A 13,688-nucleotide genomic window follows, 5' to 3' on the forward strand; every position below is an offset into this window, starting at 1 on the left:
ACAGAACATTTTCAAAATTAACAACTAAGGAAGTCATTTTTACCTCTCATTAACTTCTCAAACCCCAAACCCTGGCCTGGTCTGCTTCATATGTATTCCCAGAATACATTTTTTACATCAGCAGTTGTCACAAAGTGCTTATATAGAAACCCAGTCTAAAACCACAAAGAGCAAGCAATGCAGATGTAGAAGCACAGTGGCTAGGAAAAACTCCCTAGAAAGGCAGGAACCTAGGAAGAAACCTAGAGAGGAACCAGGCTCTGAGGGGAGGCCAGTCCTCTTCTGGCTGTGCCAGGTGGAGATTATAAGAGTACATGGCCATTAAGTTCAGATCGTTTTTCAAGATTTTCAAATGTTCATGACCAGCAGCGTCAAATAATAATCACTGTGGTTATAGAGTGTGCAACACGTTAGCACCTCAGGAGTAAATGTCAGTTGGCTTTTCATAGCCGAGCATTCAGAGGTCAAGACAGCAGGAGTTGTAGAGAGAGAGAAGGAGAGGGAGAGAGAGAGAGAGAGGGTTGAAACAGCAGGTTCGGGACAAGGTCATACGTCCGGTGAACAGGTCAGAGTTCCAGATCCGCAGGCAGACCAGTCGAAACTGGATCAGCAGCATGACAAGGTATCACGTCCGGTGGAGCATGTATCGATACTGATAGGATCGAAAGAAGGGGAGCGCTGCTCTCGGATCAGTTTTCTCCATTAAAATCTTTCCTTAACATTATAATTATTTCACAATACTGACCACGGATCAGCTTCTAGAAAGATATTACTACCTACGGCTGCAAATATTGAGGTAGTTTATTCTAATGCTTACACAATACAAATGCACTAAATCACAGATTCGGCACATCATTGGGCACATGTTAGGCTACACATCATCAAATATATTGAGACAAATTACAGACAGTAGCCTACAAGTAGCAAAATAAAACTAAATATATTGAACATTGAATATATTTCAATATGATTGAAATAGGCCTATAGCCTACTGTTTATATTTGTCACGATCGTTATTAGAAACGGACCAAGGCGCAGTGTGATATGCGTACATCTTTTAATGAGTACTATAACATATACAACAAAACAACAAAATGATACGTGAAGTCCTAGGTTAACACCAAAACAAACCTTACACAGAACAAGATCCCACAATGACTAGTGCCAATCGGCTACCTAAGTATGGTTCCCAATCAGAGACAATGAGCTACAGCTGCCTCTGATTGGGAACCAACCGGCCAACATAGAAAACACGATCTAGAATCCCCAACATAGAAAATATAACATAGAAGCTACACACCCTGGCTCAACATTTCAGAGTCCCCAGAGCCAGGGCGTGACAATATTGTAATGCCGTCATCTCGGTTTTCATTTGAAGCATAATTTGTGTACTTCCCTTGTTTGAATCAATTGCAAAGACATTGGCAACTTTGTATTCGTAGTCAACTTTGTTCTGAATTTACTGGCATAACAAAGAGACGGATAAACCATGTGATTCTATGTTTAGCGGAGATCTTCTGTGTATAAAGTGACGCGGGAGGGCAAAAAAGCATCTAACGACGCACTTGGCTGTTCTACAAGTGGTCTGAGGCAGGTGTTAGAATATGAGCGTTTTCAAGTGCAACGTTAATAACGATGGTTTTGGGAAACAGCTCAGAGATTTAACAATGCTCCTACGAAGATTCTAACGATGAAATTGGCCTTAAAATGCTTTTGAGAATCCGGACCCTGAATAAAAAACATCTGCGAAATGTTAAATGACTAAATGACAAAAAAATTTAATGTCAGTGTTTTACATACAGATCTCATATTACTGTATTTATTATTATTTTTTAAATATATTTAAATACTGATGTCACAAGTGTATAATTTGTACAGGTCTTTATTAAAAATGTAGTTATTTGTTACATTTAACCGTGTAAAATCTATTAGTACTACTTATTTCTCTGAGAGTGAGGCAGATATATAGCATTTTGCAAAAAAAAACATTTGTCTCTCGGAAATGAAGCCATTAATTGATCGATTTTAAAGAAACACATGTCTGTTATTGAACAACCCCCTGCCATGATTAGATAGTGAGAAAACACAACCATTTATTTGATCATTTTTTTAAACAATAGAAGCTAATTTACTAACATTTCTGAAAATGGATATATAGCGTTTTGGAATGAAACTCTTCATATGTTTCCCCATCTGAACTCAGAGTAGATGAGAGACTTAATGTTTGTCTCTGTTGTGTTGAAGCCCAATCAAGCAGGAGAGACCAGCCTCCCCTGTACCCAGCTGTGTGTCCATGAAGAGTGACGAGTCTATGGATCCACCTCTAAATGTTAGAGAGGGAGACTATTATACTGAACAAAGGTAAGAAGAACTCATGGGTCATGGTCAGTGAGTTAAACAACACTGTCTCTAGTCATTTCTCCTCTCCCATTTTCCCATTTCTTTTTGTTGTTTTCACAATCCATAGGCTAATCCTTTTTTCCATTTTCATAGTCCTGAAACAATATTAAACAAACACAACATTCCCTCCCTGCGTGTGTGTGTGTGTGTGTGTGTGTGTCTGTGTGTGTGTGTGAGTGTGTGTGTGCACTCCCTGGATGAGGAGATGTAATCTCATGTTTTGTCCACAGAAACCAACAGGAGAGATCAGAGTCAGAGATTCTCAGTGGTCAGTCTTCCCAGAGTCATCAAACAGACCTGGCCTCCATATTCAGTGTATGTGGTCCTGTTATGTACATTTGTTTTTGTTTACCTCAAGTAAAGTTGATCTGTCAATCATTCATTCATGTGTTAATGAGAAAGCATTTAGTCTCTTGCATAACTTATTTACTTGATTTATTTCAGTTGCTTGAAGAGAATATTATAACATTTGTGAAGAACGAGCTGAAGATGTTCAAGAGGATTCTTAGTCCAGAACTCCCAGAAGGCTTTGAGAGTCTGAAGCAGGATAAGGAAGTGGTGGATGCTGAAGATGAGAAGCAGGTGAGCAGTGCCAGAGAGGGGGCTCTGAAGATCACACTGCACGTCCTGAGGAAAATGAACCAGAAGGAGCTTGCTGACACACTGGAGAAAAGTAAGAGCTGTCTGCCTCATGTTGAATGCTGTTTTAGAACATTTAAAAGCTGTAGCTAAAGTACAGCTAAAGTAGCTGTGTAACTAAATGATATTGTAGCAGCCTTAACACAACACCTAGTGACCTCATCAAGTAGCAGCAGGGATGTGTTGTGTTGATTAATTTAGAAAGAGAGAGAGAGAGAGAGATAGAGAGAGAGAGAGAGAGAGAGAGAGAGAGAGAGAGAGAGATACATTGTGTATGGGTGGTCCTCTGTAGCTCAGCTGGTAGAGCGTGACGCCAGGGTAGTGGGTTCGATCCCCGGGACCACCCATACACACAAATCTATGCACACATGACTGTAAGTCGCTTTGGATAAAAGCGTCTGCTATATGGCATATTATTATATTATTATTATTATTATTACAACATTAATAATACCATCAATAATACCAATAATGATATTAATCAGTCACTCCAGTGTGGAATGTATTATGAAAACATTTACACATTTATACAGACAGTTAAGAGAATAAATTATTATAATTTAAACTTTATAACACAGTCCCACAATACTGTAGGCATTAAAACAGATGTAATATTAATATCCTCTGTGTTGTTTCTAGATTCAGATGAGCTTGCTGTGATTCTTCAACGTGAACTCAAATCTAATCTAAAGAAGAAGTTTCAATGTGTATTTGAGGGGATCGCTAAACAAGGAAACCAACACTTCTCAATAAGATCTACACAGAGCTCTACATCACAGAGGGTGGACAAGGAGAGGTCAATGAACATGAGCTGAGACAGATTGAGACAACAACTAGGAAACAAGCAAGACCAGAGACTGCAATCAAATGTAACGACATCTTCAAACCCTTAACTGGACAAGACAAACTTATCAGAACTGTGCTGACAAAGGGAGTCGCTGGCATTGGAAAAACAGTCTCTGTGCAGAAGTTCATTCTGGACTGGGCTGAAGGAAAAGCAAATCAGGATGTCCAATTTGTATTTTCATTCCCTTTTCGGGAGCTGAATTTGATGAAAAAGCAAAAACACACTTTCATTGAACTTCTCAATCACTTCTCAATGGAAACCAAAGAATCAAGAATCTCCAACTACGACAAGTACAAAGTTCTGTTCATCTTTGATGGTCTGGATGAGTGCCGACTGCCCCTAGACTTCCAGAAGAACAAGATATGTTGTGACGTCACAGAGTCAACCTCAGTGGATGTTCTGATGACAAATCTCATCAAGGGAAATCTGCTTCCCTCTGCTCTCCTCTGGATAACTACCCGACCTGCAGCAGACAATAAGATCCCTTCAGGGTGTGTTGACCAGGTGACAGAGGTACGAGGGTTCAATGACCCACAGAAGGAGGAGTACTTCAGGAAGAGATTCAGTGATGAGGACCTGGCCAGCAGAATCATCTCACACATAAAGACATCAAGGAGCCTCCACATCATGTGCCACATTCCAGTCTTCTGTTGGATTTCTGCAATAGTCCTTGAACACATGCTGAAACATAAGAGAGAAGAGATGCCCAAGACTCTGACTGAGATGTACTCACACCTTGTGGAGTTTCATACCAAACAGAAGAATGAAAAGTATCTTGGGAAAGAAGAGACAGTTCCACACTGGAATAAAGAGAGCATTCTGTCACTGGGAAAACTGGCTTTTCAACAGCTTCTGAATGGCAATCTGATTTTCTATGAAGAAGACCTGAAAGAGGCTGCCATTGATGTCAATGAAGCCTCTGTGTACTCAGGATTGTGCACACAGCTCTTTAAAGAGGAATGTGGGCTGTATCAGGACAAGGTGTACTGCTTCGTGCATCTGAGCATTCAGGAGTTTCTGGCTGCTGTATATGTGTTCCTCTCATTCATCAACAACAATGAGAATCTAATGGTTGAATCTCAATCAACGGCCAGCAACTTTTTTGCGCTGTTCAGAAACAAGCCTGAAGTTACTGTCTACAAGAGTGCTGTGGATAAAGCCTTACAAAGTGAGACAGGAAACCTGGACCTGTTCCTCCGCTTCCTTCTGGGCCTCTCACTGGAGTCCAATCAGAAGCACTTACGATGTCTACTGACAAAGACAAGAAGCAGCTCACAGAGCCATGAAGATACAGTCAAGTACATCAAGGAGAAGATCAGGAAGAATCCCTCTCCAGAGAGGTGCATCAATCTGTTCCACTGTCTGAATGAACTGAATGACCATTCTCTAGTGGAGGAGATCCAAAGATACCTGAGATCAGGAAGTCTCTCAGAAGCCAAACTGTCACCTGCACAGTGGTCAGCTCTGGTCTTTGTGTTGCTGACTTCAGAAAAGGAGCTGGATGTGTTTGACCTGAAGAAATACTCCAGATCAGAGGAAGGTCTTCTGAGGCTGCTGCCAGTGGTCAAAGCCTCCAGAGCTGCTCTGTGAGTACTTAAAATGACATTTAAGTACTAATCATCAGGAGGAAATATGCAGTTTAGAGAAATATATGTATTATTGAAAAACATATTGAACAATGCATTGATGTTCACATTAGTATAACAATATGACCATACCATTCTAGGAGACGGAAGATGAATCTATATGTTGTTTAAGAGAATAAACCAAATTCATCTGTCATTGTCCTTCTACACTACTGGTGTTAAATTAACAGTTTGTGATATCATGATGATCTCTTTGCAGGCTGTCAGGCTGTGGAGTCACAGAGGAAGGCTGTGCTTCTCTGGTCTCAGCTCTGAAGTCAAACCCCTCACACCTGAGAGAGCTGGATCTGAGTAACAATGACCTGAAGGATTCAGGAGTGATGCTGCTCTCTGCTGGACTGGGGAATCCCCACTGTAAACTGGAGACTCTGAGGTCAGTATTCCTGTAGTTGGTCAACAAGTGATAACTGTTCACCAGATCCACATGTGTTTACCAGGCACACATAGTCCACACCATATGTGTTTGGACAGTGAAGCTTACAGTTTTACATTTGGAGCTATGCTCCAGCATTTTGGATTTGAGATAGAATGTTTCATATTAGGTGACAGTATATAATGTCACCTTTTATTTGAGAGTATTTTCACACATATCTGTTTTACTGTTTAGAAATGAAATCACTTAATGTGTCTAGTTCTTCCATTTGAAAAAGTCATAATATTTTGGACATATTCACTTATATTGTATTAAAGTAGTCATAGGTTTAGTATTTGGTCCCATATTCCTTACCTGCAGTGATTACATCAAGCTTGTGATTCTACAAACTTGTTGAATGCATTTGCAGTTTGTCTTGGTTGTGTTTTGGATGATGTTTTTCCCAATAGAAACTGAATGGTGAATAATGTCCTGTCATTTTGGAGTCACTTCACTTGTATTGTCATTAAGAATAGAAGATGTTTCTGAACACTTCTACATTCATGTGGATGCTACCATGATTATGAATAATCATGAATGAATCGTGAATGATGATGAATGAGAAAGTTACAGAGGAACAAGGATCATACCCCCTCTGTTATTGGTAATGGTGAGAGGTTAGCATGTTTTGTTGTAGCCTCTGTAACTTTCTCATTCATTATTATTCATGATTCATTCATGATTTTTCTTAATCATGGCATCATCAGGATTAATTTAGTAGTGTTTAGAAACATGTTATCTACTCACTTAGACAGAAAATTACTCCAGTCATCATCCACCATTCAGTTACTATTGGACAAAACATAACCCAAAACACAACCAAAACAAACTGCAAATGCAACCAACGAGTTTGAGACCAAATACTAAACTCTTGACTACTTTAATAACTAAGTGAATTGGTCAGAATACTTATGACTACTTCAAATAGGGGGACTAGATACATAAAGTGCTTTCATTTCTAAACGGTGAAACAGATATGTATTAAAATACCCTCAAATAAAAGGTGACATTATATACTGTCACCTCATATGAAACATTTGATCTCAATACCAAAATGCTGGAGTATAGAGCCACATTTAAAATGTTAGCTTCACTGTCAAACTAGATATGGTGTGGACTGTATACTCAATACAATCTAAATCTGATACCTCACTGTCTGTCTTTTGACTGATACTGCTTTTTAAACTGCTCTGGTCAGTCTACTCAAATATTTGTCATATGCATTTTTCTACCTACAAGTAATACTTTGATAATTTATCATTTCTAATAATGATACATTCATTTATGAATATATATGTCAGGTTTCAGGACACTGATATATCTGAAAATGTTGAAAAAATATACTGCCACTATTTTCACCACCAAAGAATAGCAGTGTGGTTTTAATATGATTTGACTCTTTGCAGGCTGTCAGGCTGTCTAGTCACAGAGGAAGGCTGTACTTCTCTGGTCTCAGCTCTGAAGTCAAACCCCTCACACCTGAGAGAGCTGGACCTGAGCTACAATCACCCAGGAGACTCAGGAGTCAGACTGCTCTCTGCTGGACTGGAGGATCCACACTGCAGACGGGAGAAACTCAAGTATGTAGAGGGTTTATGTCAATGTTCATATCAGACATGTTGGAGTTATCAGGCTAGTTAAGACAAACATTCTGACCACCACTTGGACTAAGTTATATAAAGACTGTGTGTGTGTGTGTGTGTGTGTGTGTGTGTGTGTGTGTGTGTGTGTGTGTGTGTGTGTGTGTGAGTGTGTGTGTGTGTGTGTGTGTGAGAGTTCAGGTGTATCTCTCAATGACTGTCTGTTCTTCTGCTTACCGCTACAGTGTGGAACATGGTGGAGAGAACAGAATGAAACCTGGAGTTAGAAAATGTGAGTGTTGACTGCTGTGAAGAATATGACTAAGAATAAGTCTTAATTCAAGTGAAGTCAAAGTCAAAGACCACCATCATTACTTACTTGGTCATATTAAATATCAGCTGTAGTTCTACAGAAGCACAAATCAGGGACACCAAAGTTTACAAAGAGTTGCTTTGACAATGTGTGTGTCTGTGTCTGTGTGTGGTGTGTTCGTGTTACATTAGAAATGTGTGTGTGTGTGTGTGTGTGTTCAGTGTGTGTGTGTTTTCATGCTTGCATGCATACAGGTGTGGGTGTGTGTGTGTCCAGTGTGTGTGTGTGTGTGTGTGTGTTTGTGTGTGTTAAGGATGTGTGTGTGTGTGTGTGTGTTAAGGATGTGTGTGTGTGTGTCCAGTGTGTGTGTGTGTGTGTGTGTGTGTGTGTGTGTGTGTGTTAAGGATGTGTGTGTGTGTGTCCAGTGTGTGTGTGTGTGTGTTCAGTGTAAGTGTGTGTGTGTGTGTTCAGGATGTGTATGTGTGTCCAGTGTGTGTGTGTGTTTGTGTTTGTTCAGGATGTGTGTGTGTGTGTGTGTTTGTGTGTAATTAATGGGAATAAGTGTGTTTTATATTACCATACAGTATAACATATGATCATTCAACAAGTCTCAAGTTACCTTAACTTCTCCTTTTGATACCTAGAAACATCTACATTAAATGAATTAGTGAAAAGTGAGTTAACATTCTAATGTGAATGATGATGATTTCTAATATTGTGTCTGGTTTCATCCATCAGATGTCTGTGATCTCACACTGGACCTAAACACAGTAAACAGACACCTCTCTCTGTCTGAGGAGAACAGAAAGGTGACACGTAGGAGAGAGCAGCCGTATCCTGATCACCCAGAGAGATTTGAGGACTGGAGACAGGTGCTGTGTAGAGAGGGTCTGACTGGGCGCTGTTACTGGGAGGTAGAGTGGAGTGGGAGAGGGGCTGGTATAGGAGTGGCATATAAAGGAATCAGCAGGAGAGGAAGGGGTAATGACTGTAGGATTGGATGTAATGACAAGTCCTGGAGTCTGATCTGCTCTGACAACAGTTACTCTGCCTGGCACAATAATAAGTCCACTACCATAGACGTCCCCTCCTCCAGCTCCCACAGAGTAGGAGTGTATCTGGACTGGCCAGCCGGCACTCTGTCCTTCTACAGAGTCTCCTCTGACACACTGACCCACCTGAACACATTCCACTCCACATTCACTGGGCCCCTCTATCCAGGGTTTAGGGTTTGGGACTCGGTGTCCCTATGTTAAATACACACTGGACACTGTACGTACACACACACACTGGACACTGTACACACACACACACACAATAGACACACACACACACACACACACACAGGACACACACACACACTGACACACTGGACACACACACACACACACTGACACACTGGACACACACACACTGGACACACACACACACACACTAGACACACACACACACACACACTGGACACACACACACACACTGACACACTGGACACACACACACACTGGACACACACACACACACTAGACACACACACACACACACACACTAGACACACACACACACACACACACACTGGACACACACACACACACACTGACACACTGGACACACACACACACTGGACACACACACACACTGGGGACACACACACACACACACACACTGGACATACACACACACATACTGAACACACATACACACTGGACACACACACTGACACACACACACACACACTGAACAAACACGCTGAACACACACACACCGGACACACACACACACACACACACACACAGGACACACATGCATTGATCACACACACTGGACAAACACACCCACACACTGGACACTGTACACACACACACACACTAGACACACACACACACACACACACACTGGACACACACACACACTGACACACACACAAACTGGACACACACACACACTGGACACACACACACACACTGAACAAACACACTGAACACACATACACCGGACAAACACACACTGGACACACACACACACACACACACACACACACACACACACACAGGACACACATACATTGATCACACACACACTGGACACACACTGGACAAACACACCCACACACTGGACACTGGACACACACACTCTGGACACACACACACACTGGACACACACACACACACTGGACACACACACACTGGACACACACACACACACACAGAGGACACACACACACTGGACACACACACTGGACACACACACACACACACTGGACAAACACACACACACACACACACACAGGACACACACACACACTGGACACACACACTCACACACACTGGACACACACACACACACACACAGGAAACACACACAGGACACACACACACACTGGATACACACACACACACACAGGACACACACACACCCTGGACACACACACACACACACTCACACACACTGGACACACACACACACACACTCGACACACACACACACACACACGCACACACACACTGGACACACACACACACACACACTGGACACACACAAACACACACACACTGGACACACACACTGGACGGACACACATACGCTGGAAACACACACACACACACACACTCACACTGGACCCAGACACATACACACTGGACACACACACTCACACACACTGGACACACACACACACACTGGACACACACACTCACACACACTGGACACACACACTCACACACACTGGACACACACACACACACTGGACACACACACTCACACACACTGGACACACACACAGACACTGGACACACACACATACACACTTACACACACACTCACACACACTGGACACACACACACACACACACACACACTGGACACACACACACTGGACACACACACACACACACACACACTCACACTGGACACACACACACACATACACACAGGACACACACACCTGACACACACACACAGGACACACACACACACTGGACACACACACACACACACTGGATACACACACACATACACACTGGACACACACACCTGACACACACACACACAGGACACACACACTGGACACACACACACTGGACACACACACACACACACACACACACACACACTGAACACACACACACACTGGACACACACACTGGATACACAAACACAATGGACACACACACACTGATCACACACACACACACACACACACACACACACACACACACACACACACACACTGGACACTGGACACACACACACTGAACACACACACGCTGAACACACACACACACACACACACACATACACACACTGGACACACACACACTAAACATACACGCTGGATACACACACACACTGAACACACACACGCTGAACACACACACACACACACACACACACAGACGTTAGTCTGAATCTACAGGAACTATTCTGTCTGGAAGAAGTGGGTTTTTACAACTGTTTAAAACTGTTATTTTCTGGGGTACAGAATAGGCTAATGTTAGCACAGTGTATTGCTAGCAGAGGCAAGTGCATAGTCGAGCTAGCTAAGAAAGAGAGTTAACCAGTGGTTTAAAGTACTTAAGTAAAAATACTTTAAAGTACTACTTAAGTAGTTTTTTGGGGTATCTGTACTTGACTTTACTATTTATATTTTTGACTACTTTTACTTTTACTTCACTACATTCCTAAAGAAATAATGTACTTTTTACTCCATACATTTTCCCTGACACCCAAAAGTACTTGTTACATTTTGAATGCTTAGCAGGACAGAAAATGGTCCAATTCACATACTTATCAAGAGAACATCCCTACTGCCTCTGATCTGGGGGACTCACTAAACACAAATGCTTTGTTTGTAAATTGTCTGAGTGTTGGAGTGTGCCTCTGGCTGAACGTACATTTTAAAAACAAGAAAATTGTCTGGTTTGCTTTATGTAAGGAATTTGAAATGATTTATACTTGTACTTTTACTTTTGATACTTAAGTATATTTTAGCAATTACATTTATCTTTTGATACTTAAGTATATTTAAAACCAAATACTTTTAGACTTTTACTCAAGTAGTATTTTATTGGGTGACTTTCACTTTTAGTTGAGTCATTTTCTATTAAGGTATCTTTACTTTTACTCAAGTATGACAATTGGGTACTTTTTCCACCACTGGAGTTAACATCGTCATGGACGGCAGAAAAGGACTCGAGACGGACATCGGAGTGGGAAAACAACGTGATTAAAAAGGAGGAATATACAGTGATTAAAGGAAAGGACATTTATTCAACTGTGAAGACAAATCTTTTAATTAAATCTGCTAAATGAGCGAACTTAGGAGGAAACGTCAGTGAGTGAAGTGAATGAAGATCACATGACTGAGGAAAATATTGCTTTGGTTGAGGACAATATTGAAGTGAGTGACAATCAGGAGCTTATTGAGAAACAAAACATTATTGGAATTGATGGAAACATTGGACAGTTTGATGAAAGTATTGAGCAGTGGAGCTCATATACAGAACAGTTTGAATATTTTGTTCTTGTAAATGACATGAATGAGGACAACATTGTGCCTCCATGTTTTAGTGTAATGGGGCCAAAGACATTTAATTTACTAGGCAGCCTGCTACAGCCAGACAGAACAGGTAATAAGACGTATGGGGATATTGTGGAGATACTTAAAGGACATTTTTCACCAGAACCACTAATTAATGCTGAAAGGTTCAGGTTCCACAGGAGACATCAGGAAGAGGGAGAATCAGTAACAATGTTTGCTGCTGCATTAAAGAAACTACCAGAACACTGAGTTTAATGCTGTTCTAAATGACATCATTAGAGACAGACTAGTATGTGGGCTACGGAGTGAAGCTACACAAAAGAGACTGTTGACTGAAAGTCATCTGACCTTGGCAAAGGACATTGAAATCAGTGTGTCCATGGAACTAGCTGCTAAAGAGGCTCACCAGTTGAGTTCATCAGGAACTTAGTGGGTTCATCTAACAATCCTAATCATTAGCTGATACATTTTAATCTCATACACAGGGTATACCTTCCACCTAGAAAACATCATTTAATAGAAATCACAACTGCTCCTCTATGTGATCTATGTAATCAAGGTGCCTTGGGCTCCTTTAATCATATGTACTGGGAGTGACCAGGGGACATGTTTTGGAAAGAGGTATCCTCATACCTTGTTCCCCCAAACTGTTATTACTGAATGATAATTCACCACTGTCATTACAGCAAAGACGTATAATGTTGTCAGGTTGGACAGCAGCTAAAAATATGTTGGAACTAAGATGGCAACCACCACACCTCATTGGATCAGCACTTTTATAGATATAATGTATTTAGAACTATCCACTGCTAGGATTCATGGGGCTAGCCAAACAACAATTGCAGCTGAAACCATAAAATAACTCCTGTAGTTGGTTTTACCCAACAGATTGACCGTTCATTATAATTTTTGTGCAAATGTGCACATTGATTTAGTATTTAATTTAATGGAGATCAGGTTGGGTGTGTTGGGGTGGTCCCAGGAGGGGTTGGAGGGTGGGTTGGGGTGGTCCCAGGAGGGGTTGGAGGGTGGGCTGGGGTGGTCCCAGGAGGGGTTGGAGGGTGGGTTGGGGTGGTCCCAGGAGGGGTTGGAGGGTGGGTTGGGGTGGTCCCAGGAGGGGTTGGAGGGTGGGCTGGGGTGGTCCCAGGAGGGGTTGGAGGGTGGGTTGGGGTGGTCCCAGGAGGGGTTGGAGGGTGGGTTGGGGTGGTCCCAGGAGGGGTTGGAGGATGGGTTGGGGGGGTCCCAGGAGGGGTTGGAGGGTGGGTTGGGGTGGTCCCAGGAGGGGTTGGAGGGTGGGTTGGGGTGGTCCCAGGA

The 13,688-nt window shown here is 42.1% G+C and overlaps 3 protein-coding genes and 1 pseudogene across 4 annotated transcripts in view; all 4 read left to right on the forward strand.

The window, feature by feature from the left end:
• Positions 1-13,688, forward strand: part of LOC311140907 (NACHT, LRR and PYD domains-containing protein 3-like) — a 466,410-nt gene that overhangs the window by 331,648 nt on the left and 121,074 nt on the right. The gene's annotated exons all lie outside the window — the stretch shown is intronic.
• Positions 1-13,688, forward strand: part of LOC311141405 (NLR family CARD domain-containing protein 3-like) — a 674,300-nt gene that overhangs the window by 108,013 nt on the left and 552,599 nt on the right. The window lies entirely within an intron of this gene.
• LOC311141528 (NLR family CARD domain-containing protein 3-like) lies at positions 2,590-5,947 on the forward strand (annotated as a pseudogene). Its single transcript has 4 exons — positions 2,590-2,715; positions 2,878-3,073; positions 3,679-5,472; positions 5,732-5,947. The product of its transcript is annotated as an NLR family CARD domain-containing protein 3-like (transcript).
• LOC311142084 (stonustoxin subunit beta-like) lies at positions 7,773-9,494 on the forward strand. Its single transcript, XM_084177665.1, has 2 exons — positions 7,773-7,816; positions 8,576-9,494. Exons 1-2 carry the CDS (start codon positions 7,795-7,797, stop codon positions 9,091-9,093), a joined length of 540 nt encoding a protein of 179 aa, XP_084033791.1. The 5' UTR covers positions 7,773-7,794; the 3' UTR covers positions 9,094-9,494.

The sequence above is a fragment of the Coregonus lavaretus genome (genome assembly GCF_964263955.1).
Source record: "Coregonus lavaretus genome assembly, chromosome: 2".
Classification (NCBI taxonomy): Eukaryota; Metazoa; Chordata; class Actinopteri; order Salmoniformes; family Salmonidae; genus Coregonus; species Coregonus lavaretus.

What these genes read in the sequence shown, in the direction of transcription:
- LOC311142084 (XM_084177665.1), top strand. Translation starts at nt 7,795, where the DNA reads ATGAAACCTGGAGTTAGAAAAT. An exon ending in GAAACCTGGAGTTAGAAAAT is followed by an intron (nt 7,817 to 8,575) that starts GTGAGTGTTGAC and finishes TTCATCCATCAG; the next exon opens with ATGTCTGTGATCTCACACTG.